Source organism: Stigmatopora nigra, chromosome 2 (assembly GCF_051989575.1).
Source record: "Stigmatopora nigra isolate UIUO_SnigA chromosome 2, RoL_Snig_1.1, whole genome shotgun sequence".
Taxonomy (NCBI): Eukaryota; Metazoa; Chordata; class Actinopteri; order Syngnathiformes; family Syngnathidae; genus Stigmatopora; species Stigmatopora nigra.
This window is the reverse complement of record NC_135509.1, coordinates 19,583,489-19,606,284: the sequence shown is the minus strand read 5'-3', so window position 1 is coordinate 19,606,284 and position 22,796 is coordinate 19,583,489. Positions and strand designations below refer to the sequence as shown.

Here is a 22,796-nt window from a genome sequence, read left to right as displayed (position 1 = left end):
TGCATGATTTGGGAAAACGTAGTGAGAGAATGTTAACACACATATACACACACACATACATCCATAAATCACGCAATAAAGGATTATAGATAACCGCTGAGGTTGAAGCCTCGCCACCACTTTGGAATTTAGAGGCTTGTGCTGCCATCTTGGTGTCCTTCAATTTTTTACGCCTTTCCCAACTCGATACAAAAAGAAAGCTCCTCTGTTTTGGCATAATTGGTGAAAATTGGGCGGCCTGGTGGCGCGGGTGGTTAGTGTTGGCCTCATAGCTCAGGGGTCCTGGGTTCCTATCCAGGTCATGTCCATCAGTGTGGAGTTTGCATGTTATCCCTGGGCCTGTGTGGGTAGCACACCCCTCGAACATAATAAGGATAAAAGCGGTTCAGAAAATGAGACTAGTTGGTGAAAAGTGATTGTGCCAATGTATGACTGCTGTATGGCCCCTATTTAGTCTGTTTTCCATGTCTCCCTCCACCAACACCTGAATCTAATATTTAGGATTGTGCTCTAGCTCCTGGACAGCTTGCTGATTAGTTGATCACTTGATGCAGGTGTGGTAGAGGAGGGAAATGTTTAAAACAGGCTGCATGGAGGCCCTCGAGGACCGGAGTTTGAGACCCCTGGTATAATCTTTCTTGCCAATGAAATTGACAAAAACATGGAAATTGTATTTTTTAAAATTTTAAATATGTAGATTTTTTTAAGGTGGAATTTAAGTATTTTTTTAAGTAGTTTATCATTTTAAATATGTAATATATTAAATCGATTGAAAGTCCTTGAAAGTAAGTATTTCTTTTTCTGAATTTGGTGGTTACCCTTTATTTCAATGTCATAAGCCTGTCATAATCCTGCCAAGGAGAATCCATATACCCTATTTCCCCAAATATAAAATGACTCCCTTTTTCAAGACTCAAGTTTTGAACACCAAATTCAATATAGACAAAATAATGACATACATGTGAAACAAATTATGATTACAGTATATCTGAGAAAAAAAGCATGTTATTTTGGCTCATTCGAATATGCAAGAACTGTCTATCACCACTTTTTCTAAACATTTAAATATGTAAGCTAAAGTGCAATCACATTTGTAAATGAATGGCTTCCGGTTTTTGAAATGTAAATAACCAATATACTGTGGATACAGGATGAATAAAATAATCCATAATCCATAACTGCATCAACTCAAATTCTGCACCTAGGAGAACGAATGTAGGAAATTTTTTAATCTTCTCCTTGCACTAAAACATATTAGGTTGCTGACCACTTTAGTCACTTTTGTCAGCCGCATCGGTTGGACAAAAAATTGATGACTGAGTCGAGGGTACAGCTTTTTTGCGCATAAAAAGACAAATACGAAACTGCAAGGTGCTGGCACTGCTCGCTCACGGCATCGCCATTTTACCTAGGGCACTGCCGTCTTACCTAGTTAAACATGCTCCGACTGGCCAGACGCGAGTAGCCTTTATTTTTAAATAAAACAAAATTCCACTTTGATTTTTCTTTTCATTTTATTTCATGTTCGAATGTGACAACTATTAATGTAATATGAACTATCAAAAGAATTGAGATATTTTGACATTAGAAGAAATATGGCCACCACAACATAACACAACATAAATTTCTGGTCGGAAAATTTTAATTTCTGTCATTGGAAAGCATCTCATCAAGATAGACTTATTTCTTTTTTCAAATTGAATAATTATTTTGCATTTACAAAGACAGGGATATTAACTCGTGATATTGGATTGGATAACTTTATTCATCCCGTATTCGTGAAATTTTATTGTGACAGTAGCAAGAAGGGAGGGAATGTAGATACAGAAAGAAAGAAAAACACAGAAGTTAGAATGTACAGTCGCAATGGCCGCAGAACAACCAAGCAAAAGCACGAAGTACAAAGCAAAGTAAATGGGATCATTAAGAATCACCAATACAAATCATTAAGACAGAAAAGCGGCAAAAACACAAAACGAACAAGAGTAGACCGAGCTACCGCCACCGGCTACCACTTGAATGGCTCCATCTTGGCTGCGGTAGCAAAAACGGATAGTGCTTTTGATTCATACACTATCTCAGAAATACCATGTGCGATTTTTCTTGAGATTTTCCCTTCAAAGTAACACTTTTGTACTCCCTATTAAAACCATGAATATGGAGGTGAAAGTTGTGAATCAGGGGGCGGCCTATACACAAGAAATTGTAAAATTCAACAATTTAAAATCAATTTTAAGGGCTTGTGTAAATACAGTACTTATGTGACCACTTATTCATTTTGACTACTTATCTAGTTTGAGTACTTAATCATTAACTGCTTACTTATTGATTCTTTATCTATTTTGTGCACTTGATGGTGAAGGTTTGAATCTAATTTTACTTGCATAATATCAATAAAGGCATTGAATTCGGTTAACCATCAGTGTTCAACATTCACTTTAAAAGTCAATAATGTTGTGAGTTTGTAAAATGTCTTGACCCCGATTTTAAGTCATACGTCATGTCATTACTGACTCACAATAAAATATTTAATGTGTTACGACTTTGACATTAGAGAATAGTCACTTGTTAATTAAGGGAATATTTGTTTTGAATGCAAGGCAGCTTTTCTCGTAGCTATCTTGACTCTGTTCTCATTTTGTTTTATATTTAAGATGAATTCTGAAGGCAAACTGCTGGAGCAACATTTCCATCTCATTTGGAATTATTTTATATTGCAAGTGCACTATACAAAAGCTGTAATAGTAAGGCTCTATCAGTCATTGTCCTATTGCTGCAATGAGATGCATTGTAGAATGATTTGTCATCTCGCGTTGATGGGCTCACAAAGCAGAGCTGTCTCCTGCATCTTCCAACTGGAGAGTATAATGGATTCCCTGGCAGGTGGCCAAAGATCCCAGTAGTCATCCTAATGTTCTTTTTCTGCAGCCAGTTATCCCTAAGTTATTCGCTAAAGTGCGAAAATGGCTGCATTTTAATTTTTTAGATGGCCTTTTACTATAGAAATGTTTTTGTGGTTGACAGTGACATTATTTTATTCTAGAGGATTTGGTCAGTTTTACAACTCCATCCTGAAAAAACATTTGAATGAAGACTGTTTTAGTCAGGTGAGAAAGAAACTATGGTAATAGACTAAACATATCCAAAATGCTGTTTTTGAAGATTCATTTCTACTCTCTGGAGTTCATTGAGTTCGTGTGGGTGTACAAGATTTGTGCCACGCAGATTAAGAAAGTCCAGGCTGTTCAAAGAGTGGTTGGTGGAGTTGGGATGAAGCTTTTTCGTAAAACTAATCTATCTACTGCAATTTTCTCATGACTGTGTCCAGTATTAGTTTCTGTAGGAAAGGCTTTTTAATGGAGACATAGCTGAAATCAGTAGTTGTGGTGATGGACTCAAAAGAGTGACAAACACACAAGGCCGATACGATTACGATACAGACACACTCAAATATATTTAATCTAACCTTACATTAAACTTAATTCTAATTTAATTTTATATTTTTATACGTTTCTTCTCCCAGGTTGGCTCTATTTGTCCCGCCTCCACCCTGTCTTTCAGCTGCAGTTTTTCAAAGAAACCTATCGACGGTTGTTTGCTTTTGTCTTCCCTTGAAAATATTCCGAAAATGATGCACACAAATGTCCCCACAATAGAATATCGAACGACCGACCACTTTCCAACAGGAAGTAGTTTATCCTTCACGCATTGGCGAGCAAGCACCATTCTACACTGATGAATTAACAGGAAAAAAAAACCACTGAAAAAATGCAACGCTCTGCCCAGTGCTCGTAGAGACATTTACACGAGGGAATTGCGACGAGATGATGTTCTCATAGGCGTAGGCTGTAGGCTCGTACATCAAAATTTGTCTCGTGTGTCAAGGTAAACCTTTGCTTGAAATGTCGGGGCACTCATGTACAGGTAATACTGTAAATGTGATTGAACAACATTTTTTTCCTTTATATTTTGCACAGCAACGCGCTCGTAACATAACATACAAATTTAAATGAACTTGGATTACGTCACAGACACACAAAATAAATGTAATCTAATCTTGCACTGAACTTGATTCTAATTTTGTTTTACATTTTTATACATTTCTTCTCCCAGGTTGGCTCTATTTGACCTCCCTCCACCCTGACTTTCAGATGCAACACATCGAGTGTTGTTTGCTTTTGCCTTCCCTTCAAAATATTCCCGATATGATGCACACGTCATCACAATAGGATAACACACAACCACTTGCCAACGAGAAGTAGTATACACACCACTCTGTTATCGAGCAAGCTCCTCTGCCGTTCTTCACTGACTAACGGGACAAAAAAAACCACTGAAAAAGACGTGCTCGTAGAGACATTACACGAAGGAGTTGTGACCAGAAAAACAGTGCCTATGATGTTCTCATGAGTAGTCTCCCGCACCCGTTTTATGCTCGCATATCAAAATTTGTCTCGTATCTCCAAGACAAATGATTGCTCAAAATTTTACTCGTTTCTCAAATTGCTCGTATGTCGGGGCACCTGATATTGAAGTATTACTGTATATATATTTTTAGAAGTCAATTTGAATAATTGCCTTCATAATTTATACTTCAGTTTTCTTGCTTGGTTTCAGCCCAAAATTGATATTTTTGTATTCTTTGTATATGGTGCATTTAAGATATTTAAAATTACCTAGATGAGAAGTGTCTTCAACTAATAAAAATGACAAAATTGGCACAAGTACTACTTGGGTTTATACATTTTTGAACAATGAATACCTGTGACTTTTCAATTAGTAATTGTTTTGGCATACGTTTTCTGACAGTTAAGTCCTTCTTTTGTTTTTCTACTTTTCTCAATCTTCTGTTCTTTTTGTCTTGTTTTGTCTGCTTTAGGGAGCTGAGGCCATGGTGCTGGAGAGTGTGATGTTTGCAATCCTGGCAGAGAGGGAATTGGGACCGAAACTCTATGGTATTTTTCCTCAAGGACGACTGGAGCAGTATGTGCCTGTAGGTTACCTTTTATTGCTAACACGAATGTTATGTTGAAAGAAGAGAACCATATCTTTTGGTATTGCTATCTTATTTTGCATAGAAGATAGATTATAGGTTTCTAGAATAGGTGAAATAACACAATCTTGCAGTTTAAAGTCACTGATTGACCACATGGACAATCTTTTGATACTTGCATGTTCTGCCATTCGAAATGATCAGACAATCTCAAATATCGTAGGTCATTTTGAATATTTCCATTTATATTTGGTCTGTTTATGATTTTCATGACAAGTGAAACAGTCCATGTTACAGATAGAAATTCTTGCTTTCAAGTACATGTATGTATTGACAGAGCCGAAAGCTGGAAACCTTTGAACTGAGTGACCCAAGCATTTCAGCAGAGGTTGCAGAGAAAATGGCGGAGTTTCATGGAATGAGAATGCCTTTCAACAAGGAGCCAAAATGGTTGTTTGGAACTATGGACAAGTAAGTTAATATGCTTGCTTTGATTATTCCTGGCCTATTTTGAGGTTTCAATCTCTATCTTTGGGCCTGTGCTTTAACACTTTCTGTAGAATAATATTTGTCTTTTTGTAACATTTGTATCTTCTTGAATGACATACTAAAAGCCTGTATGAATATGGAGGAACAACGTTCACGATTGATGAATTCCAAAAGCATGTTATCTATTTTTTATTTAGTTTTTTCAGATTGGTGTTTTTTTCTGTGTTTTGAAGGAACAAGTCAGGCAAACAACGCTTTTTCTGGAAAAATACATTTCTATTTATATAAAAATATGGATGCAAAGAACCTCTTTGGATTAAAAGTGTTTTATTTATAGTTAAATGTGGCACTCTTAAATAGATGGCTCAAGAAATTTGAATAAAGCAGACAATAACAGAATACTTGAGACTTAGGGGCTTATTTTCTTAAACTGCACATGTGGGGTTTGACAAAATATGCCAGAAGCTTCTATTGGTCAGTGAAGACCATCTCGTAGGCATTTTAGTAGTATGTAGAGTGCTCTGAATGGAAGGCAGTCTCCAAGTGCTGGTTTCACCACAGCAATCTCGATGGTCAAAATGTACATACAGTTGTGGTCAAAAGTTTACATACACTTGTAAAGAACATAATGTCATGGCTCTCTTGAGTTTCCAGTTATTTCTACAACTCAGATTTTTCTCTGATAGAGTGATTGTAACAGATACTTATTTTTCACAAAAACATTCATTAAGATTGGTTCTTTTATGACTTGATTATACGAGAACAGAAAAAAAATCAAATCTGCTGGGTCAAAAATATATGTACAGCAGCGCTAATATTTGGTAACATGTCCCTTAGCCATTTTCACTTAAATTTGATGCTTTTGGTAGCCGTCCACAAGCTTCTGGCAAGCTTCTGCTTGAATCTCTGACCACTCCTCTTGACAGAATTGGTGCAGTTCAGTTAAATTTGGTGGCTTTTTGACATGGACTTGTTTCCTCAGCATTGTCCACAAGTTTTCAATGGGGTTTAAGTCAGGACTTTGGGAAGGTCATTTGAAAGCCTTAATTCTAGCCTGATTTAGCCATTCCATTACCACTTTTGATGTGTGTTTGGGGCCATTGTCCTGTTGGAACACCCAATGCGCCCAAGACCGAATCTTCGTGCTCATGACTTTAGGTTATCTTGAATAACTTGAAGGTAATACTCTTTCTTCATTATCCCATTTACTTCCTGTAAAGCATCAGTTCCATTGGCAGCAAACAGCCATTGCTGGGCATTGTGGCTAAACAGCTCGATTTTTGTTACATCTGACCACAGAACTTTCCTTCAGAAGGTCTTATTTTTGTCTATGTGATCAGCAGCAAACTTCAGTCGAGCCTTAAGGTGCTGCTTTTGGAGCAAGGGTTTCCTTCTTGCAGGGCAGCCTCTCAGTCCATGAAGATGCAAAACAGGCTTGACTGTGGACACTGACACTTCTGTTCCAGCAGCTTCTAATTCTTGGCAGATCTGATTTTTGGTAATTCTCTGTCGAATCTTTACCCTCCTGCCCAATTATCTCTCAGCAGCAGTTGACCTATCAGTTGATAGGTTAGCATTTTCTTCCTGATCGTGGCAGTGACAAAACAGTGCCATGCACTTTACACTTACAAACAATTGTTTACACTGTTGCTCTTGGGACCTGCAGATGCTTTGAAATTGCTGCAAGTGACTTTCCTGACTTGTTCAACTCAAGGATTCACTTTTTCAGAACTCCTTTGACCTTCCCATTGTAGCATTTGTGGGTATTTGCTTCAATGAGCCCTATTTAAATGGCCTCAGAGAAGTCACCAGCTGTAGTCACTCTTAGTCACTCAAGAAGTTAAGAGGCCATGCTATGAAGCTCATTTCACTGACACTTTCTAAGTCACCCAAATTGTTAATTCGTGTTGCTGTATGTATATTTTTGACCCAGCAGATTTGATCACTTTTCCTTTTAACCCATAATAAAGTCATTAAAGAACAAAACTTCATGAATGTTTTTTGTGACAAAGATGTATCTGTTCTAATCACTCAATCAGAGGAAAAATCAGAGTTGTAGAAATAACTGGAAACTATAGAAAGACCTGACATTATGGTGTTCACGTGTATGTAAACTTTTGACCACAACTGTATGTAATGTACACAGTAGGTTGCTTGTTCTTGCTCACGAAGCTCACATCACACTGCAAATCAGTTCCTTTCGTCAGTTTAAGGATAAGCTGTGACAAAAATGTGGTGCTTACCCTAACACTTAAAGGGAATGAATGTAAATACCTGCTTATTGTTAAAAGTACACTTCAAGCGATGCAACTTTCTCTCTTTCCAGAATGCATTCTTGTGTATTTCCATGAAATTACCACAATCCTAAACAGAATAGAATAGTAATGAATGAATAAATAACCCACTCCTTCCCCTGGCTGTCCTGAGTTTAAATTCCAGAGGAAATAGTTACCATATTTTCACGACTATAAGGCGCACATAAAAGCCGTACGTTTTCTCCCAAATAGACATGGTGCCTTATAATCCAGTGCGCCTTATATATGGACCAATATTAAAATTGTAATCACGATAAAATAAAAAATATCAGTCGATAGGGATCACCATCCTCTACAGGTCTCTAAACTACGGTAAGCAGCTAACGACTTCATTTTCCCCCGTGCATGGTTCATGCTGGCATATGTATTTCATATGGGATATGTCATTCTGGGTGGATTGACAAAAGAACTCCAGCCGCTAGATTGGCTTTAACAGAGCATTCAAACCTAGACTGGAAACTACCGTATTTTCACGACTATTAAGCGCATCGTATTTTTAGCCGGATTGTCAATAACGAGTGCTATTTCTGTATTTTAGATACACAAAGGACGCGCTGTTCTTTTAGACGCAGCCAGGCATGGCATATATACTTTATTTATTGAAGAATATGAACCGTTAAAGCGCTGACTAAGATACGGAAACAGCCCCAGAATCTATTTCCGGTACGCAGTGACTGCTGGGTTATGCAGTTTTGTCTATACACCCACGATGACGGCGATCACTCTAAAAACATGTTTTTAAAGAGGCAACGGAGGCAAAACTGAGTTCGGTTGTACATATAAGACAATAATATTTGTCAGTCTGTTGATTCCCTTAGCAAACCTATTATGAGTTTGGCATACTCCCTGCAGTTAGCTATTGCATGAATGGGGAGTGGATTTTCACTCCCGTTACCTCTCACTCCCATACATATTGATGAATCTATTTTGAGCAGTATCAACATGCATAACATAGATTTGTCAGAAGCCTAGAAAAAAGGTAAATCGTGGGAAGGTTGACTGCCTGAAAAGTAGATTTTGGATCAAAAAGTTTTAACACCACTGGTGCACATCATACCAATACTGGTATAAGGTATGTAATATAGTATGAATATTAAGCCTAATTTGCAGTCTGGGCGTCTGCGATACGAGAAGTAGATCGCGGGAGGTTGGCCCCTTGAAAAGTAGATCTTGGAGCAAAAAGGTGTGGGCGGCCCTGATATTTCCGATGTCCTTTGTATTGTATCATTACTACAAAACTAAAACTATTTTGCAACACACTTTGTCTGGTATTTCCGGGACATGATCTGTCTGGTATATTACTGATACTTGACAATTTAGCTGGTCAAAAAAGTTCACTAACCTCAAATTTTCCATTCTGCCTGTTATTGGTTTGTAAATCTGTTTATTTAATGAGTCGGCACAGATTCCACTCTACTTATCTCTTCAAAGCCACCCTTTCTAACCTCCCTTAACAGATAACTAAACAAGGATTTTAAGGCATAATTACGGTCAGTGTCTAGTGACAAAGTCCGCTCTCCTGTTCTATTTTTTTTCATTGAAAGTTCCCAACTACCATCCATTAGGTAAATATTATGTCATGTATCCATTTATGTCATTTTAAATGTGCAAATCATTTCTACAATCCCTAAAGATGAATAGTGGATAATTCATTTATTTTTACCATGGAATTTGATTTTAATGTATTCATGCATTAGCTTGTATTTCAGGTAAATTAATCGAAACACTTAATTTAGAAGTCAAAGTATCTTAAAATTAAAAAGGATGTGATAATTCTTAATTCCCAGAACAGGCTTGTCATGTATATTTGTTATCAAAAGCTCCAAAAATATTGGTCTTTGAGCATCATGTACACTTAAAGGATGTCAATATGCAAGTAATAAGAGTTGATGCCTCTTTCATATAGTGATTGCGGCATCTATGACATGTGAATGGAATAACATCTCTTTTTGTATGTCTGTGTTTCTCATCAGGTATTTGACCCAAGTCATGAGGCTCAACTGCACTGGAGAGTCTCACTTGTGGCGTTTTAACCGCTTGCTCAACTACAACCTTTTGCAAGAAATGGATTGGCTAAAGTATGTTGTGCTTAGCCTGGTGTTACATAATCAAAAATATAGCCATATGCAGTTTTTTTTTTACATTTGGCAAACAGAATAAACAGTTTGTAAATATGGTCTGCAATACAGTAATACAGAGGGAAAACCTACATAGGTACCTATCTAGTATTTAACATGCTTTATATTCTTGTATTCCGCAATCAAGTTAATAAAATGTGCCTAATGAATAATAAGATGGACTTTTGAAGTGCTCTGCTGACTTTCCTTTGTTATGCTCAGGTCTTTGCTGGAATCCACCCATTCTCCAGTTGTGTTTTGCCACAATGATTGTCAGGAAGGTAGAAGCATCCACATATATGTATAGTGTTTGGGCAAATTCAATTATGAAACATTTAAACCGGATAAATTTGATTTTTGCATTTATATTTCTTTAGGAAACATCTTGCTTCTAAGAGACAATCAGTCAGAAAAACAGAAGCTGATGCTCATTGACTTCGAGTACAGCAGTTACAACTACAGGTATGCTTGTACACTTCTCACTAGTTGTAAAGACAAGTGATCCAAAAGTATAATTCTGTATGACAGATTCTGCTTCAAAATGACAAAGAAAAAAAACGGTTGTCCTTATTTTTCTAAGTTAAAATGTTGATTTGGTCCTCTCACACTCTTTAGTAATGTTGAATCATACGAACTATCGTCACACACGCCTTAAAAAAGCAACACTGCATTTGTCATTACTGATAATTATAAAATCTTCTTGTCTGTCTTGTTGACATTTGAGAATGTTAGAAAACATATATAAAAGAAAGAACTATAATATGTCTTGGTTTTCATCAGGAATCTAATGATTTTCCAAAATGCGTTTAGTGCTCCTATCAATATGCTGAATAAAAAAAATTGAAATGCCCACCTGCATTTGCCCCATTTAAAGAAAAGTCAACATATCTCCTAATACTGTTTGAAAACGGTAGCCTGAAAATCCCCAAATCGATCAGGGTAATAATCCTTTTCATAGAGTACTGATCAAAAAGTCTGTCCAGCATTCTTTTAGGTTCATGCCCTTAAAAGTAAACTTGGCTGCTAAAAATATTTGCGTCGGACATACAAATAAATGCATAACTTTAACTAAATCTCACCGATAAAACGATAATGATAACTCATGAAATAATTTTTGTCAACAATAATAACAAAACCTTCGATATAGATTTGATCATTTTAAACTGCAATTACACCACCCGACCACCACAGAGAACTGGGGAGCTGCTGCGACATGAATGCTAGTTCCAGACCAACGCTCAGGATAAAATGGGTTATGTTCATCCAAATTTTTTTTTTTTTTGTGGAAATGGCCATATGTGCAGCAAATTCACTGTTTCATTTTGTGATGCTGAAAATAGTCTACTTGCCAATAGAGATGTCTTCAGTTGATTATTTTATTTATTTCATATTGCACAGAAACGTTTGGTTTGGAGGCAAATTTATAAAAATAAAGATGCCTGTCAAAATTTCGGCATGTTTTATTCTTCACTTTTTATTCGTGTAAGGAGGGAGTTGTCTTACATTTATTGCACAGCAGAACAACCAAAATACTGCTTATGAAGTAAGGTAACAATTATTTTCATATTTTAATGGGGAAAGTAATTCATTTATTCACAGGAGTTTGAATTTCCAAATTTGAAAGAAAAATAAGATGTGATAGTTAATATAGTTGATATCGACTGATAATTTTTTCTTATCGTGATAACAAATGTTGTCATATGGCATAACTCTAACCTAGATACTCAGCAGAAATGTAGATTGATGGGACAAGAGAGAGGAAAAAAAGAACACCTTGCACAAAACCTGGATGAAATCAATATGACCTCCCAGTAGTTATAAATCACGGCCCCTTTGCCGGTTGTGATGTCGAAACTCTCTGCAGTTGTTATGTAACAGAATTTGGCAAACCAATGAGCGCAAGTAGAGGCACAGAAAGACAGCTTCCAGACATAATGCAAGGACAGTGTATGATGCCAGCTGTGCCATGTTATAAAATGGGAATTGCGGGACAGTTGTCCATGAGTACATTCGGGATTTTTTTTCTTATTATTATTCTTATTTTCTTTTTTTTTTACAAATTTCAAGGCTAAACAAAAAGCAAAGAGCCAAAGCTTCTGTTTTCTCCCACAGTCCTTTTGTCCCATCCCGAGGCCCTCCAGAATTGTGCACCCTTTAAGGCACCCCAAATGTGCATACTGCACAATGCATTCACACACAAGTGTGCGCACGGTGACACGTGAGCACGCAAACACACGCGTGAGCACACACACACGCACAAGCACACGCACAACGTGAGCTCATGCATCTAAACTCCGGACCGAGCAGGACCCCAAAATGACCTTAACCAATATGGTGCATGTTTGTGTTCTGTTAAACGGCCTACTTATTAGCTAGGAAAATCCACATTCTGAGGTTAAGAACCCCAAATTTACAGAAATGAACACAATTTAAGTTATAAAAATGTAAACATTTCTGTGAATTTTATAATTAAAACAAATGTCAATTAACTTGAATGGGAATTAGAGGTCTAAGCAGTCAATAAAATGAGAAATTAAAATCATGGAAATTTTTAAGTAGAGAAAATGTCCTAATATGGGACCATGCTTAACTAACTCACAATTCTAACAAAGAAATCATCTATTGCAGGGGATTTGATATTGGCAACCATTTCTGTGAATGGATGTATGATTACAACTGTGATGAATTTCCATTCTTCAAAGTGAATACTAAGGGTTATCCAACCAAGGCTCAGCAGGTGTGTGCAATGTTTAAAAACTTGTTCTTTTTGTATCAATACAGCAATTTTAACATTCAATAATGAAATAAGATACCTTATTTACAGCTCCACTTCCTTGAAAATTACCTGCGTGCATCTGATCCAGAATTTGACCAGCTTAGTCAGGAAGACCAAAGAAAAATCAAAAAAGACCTTTACATGGAGGTCAACAGGTAATTAAAGTTACTATATCTGAGACCAAAAGGCTAGCAGCATTCAGAAGTAAATGCCATTGTGCTTTGTTTTGGAACACAGGTTCTCCCTTGCATCCCACTTCTTTTGGGGATTATGGTCAATCATTCAGGCACGTCTCTCCACCATTAAATTTGGATATCTGGTAAGTGATAGACGATCACAACTTTTATCTTCTTCAATTTGCCCTTAATAATGTTAAAAAAATAATGGGGGAAAACACAAAATGAGTTCAATAAGTATTTCAACGCTGCTACATTGCTGCCCTCATTTAAAATCATGGAGGAGTCTCAAATGTTCGTCTTCAATGCATGTACACTGTGAGAGAATCTAAAATGAAAAAACACCGTTTGATGGATTTATTTGTAACTGTCTATCAGCTAGAATTCCGACCCTCAAAGACGTGTTAGTCTGCCTTTTAAAGAGCCACCTCCCCTCCACGTATTATCTTGAATCAGATGCACCTGTTTGAGGTGAGACTCAAACTTGTAACATGGCCAAGACCAAAAAGCTGTCCAAAGACACCAGAGACAAAATTGTACACTTCCACAAGCCTGGCAAGGGCTAAAGGGAAATTGCCAAGCAGATTCGTAGAAAAAGGTCCACTGTTGGTGCAATCATTAGAAAATGAAAGAAGTTAAACATGACAGTAACTCTCAATAGGAGTGGAGCTCCATGCAAGATATACCCTTGTGGGATTTCACTAATCCTAAAAAAGGTGAGTAATCAGCCCAGAACTACACGTAAGGACTTGGTTAATAACCTGAAAAGAGGTGGGACGACTGTTTCCAAAGTGACTGTTGGACTTCTCAAGGAGCACTGTGCAAGGAATCATATTGAAATGAAATGAGTATCAGTCCATTGCAAATCTACCAAGACTTGGCCTTCACCCTAAACTTTCAGGAGAACACTGATCACAGACGCAGCTTAGAGGCCAATGATCAATCTGGGTTAACTGCAGAGATCTTCAGCTCAGTTGAGCGAGTCTATCCACAGGACAACAATTATTCATACAAGGCAGAAATGTGGCCTATATGGAAGAATGCCAAGAATAAAGCCATTTCTCAAAGATATCCATAAAAAGTCTCGTTTAGAATTTGGTATAAGCCACTTGGGAGACAGCCCAGATGTCTGGAAGAAGGTGTTTTAGTCAGATGATACCAAAATTGGAACTTTTTGGCCGCAATGCAAAAAAAAATATCTTTAGCCTAAAAGTAACACAGCCCAACACCCTGAATGTGCCATCTCCCAAAGGAATATAGTTAAAAATTGATGGGAAGATGAATGGACCCAAATACAGGACCACTCTGAGAGAAAACCTGCTGTAGTTTGCAAAAGACCTGAAACTGGGACAGAGATTTATCTTCAAACAGGACAATGATCCAAAACATAAAGCCATGTCTTCAACGGAATGGTTCACAAATAAACATATCCAGGTGTTAGAATGGCCAAATCAAAGCCCAGACCTTAATCCAATCGAAAATCTGTGTCCTGAACTGAAGGCTGCTGTTCACAGATGCACTCCATCTCCAACATCACTGAGCTAGAGCTCTTTTGCAAACAGAATGGCCAAGAATTTCAGTGTTTGCAAACCTGATAGAGACATACCCGAAGTGACTAAAGTGACTAACAGCTGTAATCGCAGCAAAAGGTGGCGCTACAAAGTACGAATGCAAGGGGCCCCCACTTTTTGGATTTTTATTTGTTAAAAAAAAGTTTAAAAAAAATACCCACTACATTTCATTCCACTTCACGATTATGTCCCTAATGTTGTTGATTCTTGACAAAAAAAGTTTAATTTTCTATTATTGTTTGAAGCCTGAAACATGGCGAAAGGTTGATTAGTTAATGGGGCCGAATAGTTTCACAAGGCACTGCAAATTTACAGATTTAACAGTTGCAACAGAATTATTTTTGTTTCCCAAATGTTACTTATTAAATGTATTTTTCCTAAAAACATAACTTCAAGCACAAAGCATAAAATGATCAACAGCAAAGAAAAATTCTTTAAAATTGGAGCCTTTAATTCTCCCTTCGAACCAATTTTGTATCACACGACACATCCCTTTTTACATGGGGAAAAAAAATCATATTTTCCAAATAAATCTATCAAGTATGCGTAATTCATCCATTCATTTTCCATACTGCTTATCCCCACAAGGGCTACCCGCAGGTGTGCTGGAGCCAGGTTATGTCAGATACGGTTAAAAATAACAATAACACACGAGAGACCCTTTCATTTTCATCTCTTTTCTCAATCTTTTAGAATTTTTGCAGACTCACACTTTCTTGGATACGTTTCTACAAATCATTTGTTATCCATATTAGCCCCAAAAACTTTATGACCTGCAGAGTGGCGCAGTCAATATTTTAGTTAAGAGGTTCGTCGACCGAGATCAGGTCAGACTGCCATGACAACAGCATGCCAAAATGCCTGAGCGTTTGCAGTTCTCTGAATTGCACTTCACATTGTCTGAAACACAGCAGACCTCTCTGCCCAAGGTCATACACTCACCAGCTGTTAAAATAATCAGGGAACAGCTGCTGTCTATGGTCAAGTAGTTGAAAAATACAACATATAGCAGACCGGACATTAATAAAATTGCTTTTGTAAACTGTTTTGAATTTCTGACGTTACACTTTTCTTTCATGAAAAAGGATTTGAAACCATTGAAAATTAAGTTTTATTTACAGTGTGAAGCAAAAAAGGCATACTTTCTCATTTGCTACCTGAAGTAAGTTTTATCTAATCATATCAAGATGAAACCGCTTGAAAAAAACAGTTGTTTACATGTTTTTATAGTGATACAAATAATAACAAACCATGATTTTTATGTTGTATTTTTTTCAAGTGGCCACACTTGTGGCCCTGAAAACGAATTGAGGCCAATTGAATGCTTTTTTGACAAAGATTTTGGCCAATTTGCTTTTATATGCATTCGTATTATTGTTGGTTTATTTTTTTTATTTAAACACTCAATCAATGACATTACATAAATATTGCATAATGTACTCCGGTTTACTGGATTTATTTTACTTCAGTTCTTTTTCCTCCAAAATATTATATGGCAAAAAAAGTCAGAAAGCCAGTGTATACATTTTCTGCTTAAAGCAGGGGTGTCAAATTGAGCTTGGTTTGCGGGCCACATTCACGGTAGCTACGTCTCACATGGGCTGGACTGTTCATTTTGGCCACTTCACTGACTACACACCATTGACAGCGCTAGACTTCCGATCCACCTTGACTGGATCATCAAATCAAGGTTTATTAGCTCCCCAAGTCAAAATGGATTGGGCATCTATCCCTGTCAATGGGACTAAAATACGAGCATCCAGCAGTCATTTTAGATTACGGCACTATTGGGTTCCAGACCTTTTTTCGTAAGTTGAACATTTCTTAAGTAGAGCAGTATGTAAATACTACAACTAAACCCATAATATTCATCAAGGTGTTTTGTAGTAAAAGGGTCAAGACAAACAAAAATGAGGGAAAATGATCATAAAATTGCGTTTTACAAACAGTAATTAAAAGTCGTTTAACAGTATTAAAAGTCGTCAAAGGCAATTAATTGTCTTAAGATGTTTTTTTTTTTCCAAAATCGTCCGTCAACAAGCATCTTTGAAGGAGGACTTAAATCTAAACAGGTAAAAAGCAGTGGCCATAAATAAAATTGGTGAAAAATTAAATGCCAAAGAAATCATGAAACATTAATGAAAAAGATTAAATGTTCAATTGTTCTATCATTTTTGTATACTCTCTGCCTCTGTTGCCTAACGTTAGCATCCTGACGCTTGTGCACATGCCCTTCAACACGAATAGATTTTGCATGTTTATTCATTTTCATGTCTTATTTTTTTAAAAATTGATCATTTTCTTTCTCTCTTTTTTGTGTCTTCACACCTTTCCTACAAAGTTAGGACTCATTGAGCTATTTTTAAGGGTTTAGTTAGTAGTATTGCTCGGACCGTGTAATGAATTAGTGTTCACATACGTTTAAATACTGCTCTATTTACAAAATTTTCAATTTATGAAAAAAGTTTTGGAACCAATTAATTTCGTTAGTGGTGGTACAACTGTTTATGCAAATAACCCCACGAGAGCACTTGTAAAACTCACCTCACTGGAAATTTACTGCACATCTGTGCCCCAAACAGTGACTTATCAGCAACAATGGCCTTGCTGTAAGAGCAAAGCTTGAAAGCTCCCATTCATTTCTTATCAAAATAGCAGTTGCAGGTCACGGCCACTCAGTGTATATGTAAACAAATGTGTGACTATTTCTGAATAAATGTAAATCTATCTGCATATAACAAAGGGTGACCCCAGATAACTGGCAGAGATATTAATATGAATTATGATCTTCTGAATATAACATTCTGTAGTTGTAGCTACAGTGTCATTTTAATTGGGGGGTTTCGATCAATAAATGACCCCTACCTAATTTTTTTTTAACCTTGTACTCTGATGATGGTTTCTTAAAATGGTTTCTACAACTATTCCTAATTAATTAGTATTTTCTGACCCATAGGAGTACGCACTCGACAGATTTGAGGCCTACTTCCAGCAGAAGAAAACATGGGCTTTCTAGTGAAGTGAGAAGACTTTCAGCAAACAATGTCAGTGGAGGGGGTCATTAATAGCTGATACAGATTCCATGCTTTACTTAAACTATCCCACAAGAGTATTTGCTGGCTGCTCTTTGTGGTAGGGCTGCCAAATCGAATTGAAAGTCCGGGTGTTTCTCGGCACCCCGCACTGTGCTGCAGCTCAAAGCTTCAACTGCCTACGGACATATAATCTGGTCCAGGTATTTGCTTAAATGAATATGACTAATCTAAGAAGCACCTAAAGCAGGTGGAAAAAATGATCTAATTTGAAGCTAGACTTAACATTGCATCAATGTATTGATCATTCTGTGAGAAAGAGCCAAAATGTCCACTTATTGTAGTAGATTTCTGCTTATTGAAGCATCCTGCTATGTATATTATATATAACCCTCATGTACCAGTAACCTGGCACTCTTTGTTACTAATACTAGACTGTCGAGCTGATAGTATTATGACTTCATATTATGAAGTTGGTGCACGTGCAATTTTATTTTTTTAAAGGCAGTTTACACTGTTATTTAGGCGAGAGAAAGGGATGGTGTATTTCCATGTACAGTAATACCTTGATATACGAGTGCCCAAACATACAAGAAAACATTTGCTTTGCAGGACGAGACAAATTTTGAGATATGAGCATTCGAGACAGCCAGGTGGCCAAGACGCCAGAGGCTACTTATGATAACAGCACCGCATCTCCCTCGTGTAAAGATATCTACGAGCATTGGGCATTTTTTGCGTTGGTGCAGAGAAGGGAAACACAATGGGTTTGAAGCAAGCAGGTGCAATGAAGGGTAGTACGAAGAAAAGGTGTATGATGACAATCAATATTAAGCATGAAATGATAAAAGAAAACATGAGCGTTGTGTACTCGTGACGAAGCTGGCTCGCCAATACGCAAGAAGCACCTGGACCAGTTGGCGAGTGGTTCTGCGTTATCCTATTGTGAGGACATTTGTGTGCATTTTTTTCCCGTAATATTTTGAAGGGGAGCCAAAAGCGGTCACCCCCAGATAGGTTCCTTTTATAAACTCCAGCTAAAAGTGAAGGTGGAAGCGAGGTAAAAAGAGCCAAGCCAGAAGAAGAAAAGTAAATTAGAATTAAGTTTAGTGGAAGGTAAGATTAAAACCTATTTTTAAGTGTCTGTATCATAATTTAAGTTACATTTATGTTATGTTACGAGGACGTCATCCAAAAAAAATGGCTTTCTCTCTCCCCTCCGCGTTGGACTGAATAATGTCTAATTCTAGTATTGCGCATCATAACCACTAGATAGTCATTTGTTAGATGGCGAATTAGAACCAATAAAAATGTTTTTCCAATGTAATATTCTGTTTTTAGTGTTTTTTCAGACAGTGGGAACAATTTATTTGGATTCGGTTCATTTTCATGGGAGAAGTTGATTTGACTTTTACGAGCAAATCGTCATACAACCTCGGTCCAGGAATGCATTAAGATGGTATCTCAAGGTATTACTGTATAAGAATGGTCATAGGTGAACCCCATTCAAAGCGTCAATGGGGAATCGTCTTGCATTACTCAGTATTATATCTTTTGTCATTGTATTTAACAGCAACTGTCAATGATCAGCATTAAGCTAGGATGAAGTTCACTAACTGAAATGGTTTAAAATATAGCTGTAACGACCGCTCACCTGCAATTTTTGTTCTGGTTACATTTCATATTTACTTTATGAATTGATCGACTGTTTTCTTTACACCAGGGATGGCCAAGTCCAGTCCCCAAGAGCCCATATCCAGTCTGTTTTCCATCTTTCTCCACCAACACACCTGAATCAAATAATCAAGATTGGTATGAAGCTTCTGGACAGCTTGCTGATGAGTTGATCATTTAATTCAGATGTGGTAGAGTTGGGAGAGATGGAAAACAGACTGGATAGCGGCTCTCGAGGCCCGGACTTGGCCACACACGCTTGGCTTTACCCTTTGCTCTCAGTTAGGTAATTAGTGTATTGTATTTTCTCGCATATTAGCCGCGTCCGCGTAAAGCCATACTCTTAAAATTGCGTTAAAATCGTAGAATTTTACAATTTCTCTCATCTCGTAATCTTAAGAAAAATCATCGTACATTGTATTTCTGAGATACTGAATAAATCGATTGCTGGATTGGACATTCCTAGACAAATTTTAATATGGAAGTCACGTGAACAGTAGAACCAGGAAGTGTGTGCACAGCGATCTGGTTTGTCATCCCTAGGTATAATGGCAGCACCCTGAGCAAGCAATGGCTGGTAATTGTACGTGAGTTTATTTTCATGTTTTATGCTGGATACGTTTTCTTTCTTGACTTATATTCCTAGACGTCAAAATAAATTTGACTGGCGTTTCGTCCTTGTTACCTTACAGTTTCGTGCCTGTCAAGTCTAACTTGTGCGCATATAAGCCATACCCTCGATTCAGTCATCTTTTTTTTTCAACAAATACGGCGTATATGCGGGCCAATACAGTAAATTATTTAAAGCCATCCGAGCTCGTGGGAAAATTAATTCTAGATTTTTTTTCTCATTTACTACAGACTATCTTGGTGAAAGAAAAAAATGTTTTGTAAATGAAAAAAATTAATGAGCTAAATTGCATTGTACTGTGCAAATTTAAACGTTCATGATAGCTGGAAAGCAAATCGGAACAACATAAAAGTTAGTGAAGATTGGACAAGACATCCAAGACGTTCGTTCCTTTGACCGTCATTATCTATAGCTTTCCATAATACTTCACAATTATGTTGAACTGCTTTGTACTTTATACAGCTTTGTGTTCTAAATTGTGAATACCTCACAATTCTGATAGACTTGAAGCACTGTGATTGTATAAGAACTCCTGAAAATATTACAATAGTAACCTCTAAAACACTTTATTTTCTCTTCAGGTATGTAGTAAATTTGTGAGATTTTTCTTTCATGAAATGTTATGCATTTGTAATTAAATTTTTAAAATTCCATATATAGTATCAAAATCAACCGGGCAAAGAGGACCACACTGCATTAACTTTACATTCATTCCGTGGTGATCTTAAAATGTTGCCAGTTGTTAAATCAATACTACAAGAGACACTGAGTCTAAATATAGAAACCCCAAAAATGTGATTCTTAAAGCATACAGTTGACATTACCTCATTGTTTCTATTAGTGTTTATGTGTGATTTACTCTCATCAGCATTTACTCTACGTGCCAGTTGTCTGATGCTGGAACTTTCCCAAAATGTTTTAATGTCCAGTGTGGCACTTTTAACAAAAACCAAGAGAAATAAAATAAAAAAAATCTTTATTACAGTTTAAATAAAACTGATATTCATTTGAATTATAAAACTCATTTTGCATGTAGTTTTTTTATTCATATTTCACTGTTATCCTTATTTTTTTATTGTATATGTCGTTGATTTTTATTTGATAACGCAATGGGGAATACGTATTGTCCATAAAATTATCATGGTTGGGTTTTTTTGCGTGTGGAAAATTACATTCAGTAGAACTTCCATTAAGTTTTTATTTTATTTTCGTTAAATGATGATTATACTTACAATAATAATATACTGTTCAGACATAGGCTTTATCATCATCATCGAATCATCAAAAGCCAGTTGTCATCGTACACAGCCGTGTATGATGAAATTTTTTGACATTTTTTCTATTAATTTGGGGACAGGTATTTAATGTCAGTATGCTATCACAAAGATTTTGATTTAACAGTACATTCTGTGGTCTTCAAGTCTCATTCCTTAAGCCAGGGGTGGCCAAGTCTGGTCCTCAAGTGCTCATATCCAGTCTGTTTTCCATGTCTCCCTCCACCAACACACCTGAATCAAATAATCGGGATCGCTATGAAAGTTCTGGACAGCTTGCTGATGAGTTGATCATTTCATTCAGGTGTAGTAGAGGACTGATTGGATAGGGGCTCTCGAGGACCGCACTTGGCCACCCCTGATCTAAGCCTTCCACCATCGTAAAGTTACATTGACCATGTTTAATGGTTGTATATTTTTTTTAATCAAAATACAGTAAGACATAATTTCACTTATTTCGGAAAACTTCCATTCTGATAATATGGCTTGGACCAATGTTAGTCATGGGTAGATTTGGGTTTGCAATACCTAAAGTCTTAAAACCCCTATCATAATTTAGGCAAGAGTTTTAACTGCTTCAAGTGCTTACCTTAACAATGTTTATATGATTCCCAAAAGGAGTTCCTCAAAGGTAGTTAAAATTGAAGTGATGTCCCATTCATAATTCATACGGTTTAATGTTTGTCTACAATCTGCAGTACTGCATATAATCTGGGAAAGGTTTTTTCACATGAAAAATGACTGTTTAAATTCTTTCAGATGTCATTTTTTTTTAAATCCAAACACTAATGTAGAGGAATTATCTTAGTTCCTTTTTGTCCGAATTCATCAGTGTTTTATTTGTTTGAGGTCAGTCTAGTCAAATGAATCTACACCAAATTTTTGGAACATGCCATCTCCATCCAAACATGGATTACAATCTTCAGTTGGCGGAATTTAACAGGCATGCTGAACACCTTTGTTATGGCTAGGCCATAAACATCTCATGCAACAACAATGTGCAACTTCACAAATTGCCTCTGAAAGAATGGTCAAATAATTCATATAAACACTCCTAAACCTTTTAAAAAGCCTTTTCAGAATGGTTGAAAATATATCTACAAAAGAGGTGCCGAATTCATACTAAAACCTAGAGATTAGGAATGGGATTCATATGAGTCAAGGCCAAAGAGCAAATAGTACCTACCCACCCAACTATCTTGGTAATAATCCACTTAGAAATGATTTTTTTAATGTTCTGCAAACAGTGGATTAAACCTTTTGTTGTTGTTGTTGATAATTTCATACAATTATGTTCACATCCGTGTTGACTCTTGCCCAACTTGCTCTGCTAGAAAACAATAGAAGAAATACACTGTCATGATTTGCAACTTGATAATAATACACATGTATTTGAAAATACTTGATTCTAAATTATTGTTATAATGCTTAACTTAGCCAATTGTTATTGTTATTTAATGCAGGATAAAATGACTGATCCTCGTTGTTGTATTTCTGCTTTGCACAAATAAAAGATGTGAAGATAATGAACATTTGTTTGCCTTTGTGTTCCGGGCTGGGTTAAAACATGTTCCAAAGTGGAGACTTACTGGAAATAAAAAACAGCCATTTTAAATTGTTTAAGAAAAAAAAGTTTTGGTTGTGAATGCAGGCGGTTGTTTAAAAAGAGGACTCTGACCTGAAGACTAAGTCATTGTGTTTCAACTTGTAAGGATTGCACGAACTACTGAAAAAGTAGCGGAAGGGAA

At 36.7% G+C, this 22,796-nt stretch overlaps 1 protein-coding gene across 2 annotated transcripts in view; it reads left to right on the top strand.

Annotated features, from left to right (window-relative positions):
- Window positions 1-22,578, top strand: part of chka (choline kinase alpha) — a 33,326-nt gene extending 10,748 nt beyond the window's left edge. For both annotated transcript variants that reach the window (XM_077741279.1, XM_077741286.1), the window contains 9 exons: window positions 4,880-4,993; window positions 5,331-5,464; window positions 9,771-9,875; window positions 10,137-10,195; window positions 10,292-10,376; window positions 12,543-12,651; window positions 12,739-12,845; window positions 12,928-13,009; window positions 17,394-22,578. In XM_077741279.1, coding sequence (XP_077597405.1) covers window positions 4,880-4,993; window positions 5,331-5,464; window positions 9,771-9,875; window positions 10,137-10,195; window positions 10,292-10,376; window positions 12,543-12,651; window positions 12,739-12,845; window positions 12,928-13,009; window positions 17,394-17,453 — 855 coding nt within the window. In that variant the 3' untranslated portion in view covers window positions 17,454-22,578. The remainder of the gene's footprint in view (window positions 1-4,879; window positions 4,994-5,330; window positions 5,465-9,770; window positions 9,876-10,136; window positions 10,196-10,291; window positions 10,377-12,542; window positions 12,652-12,738; window positions 12,846-12,927; window positions 13,010-17,393) is intronic.
- The last annotated feature ends 218 nt before the right edge of the window (window positions 22,579-22,796 follow it).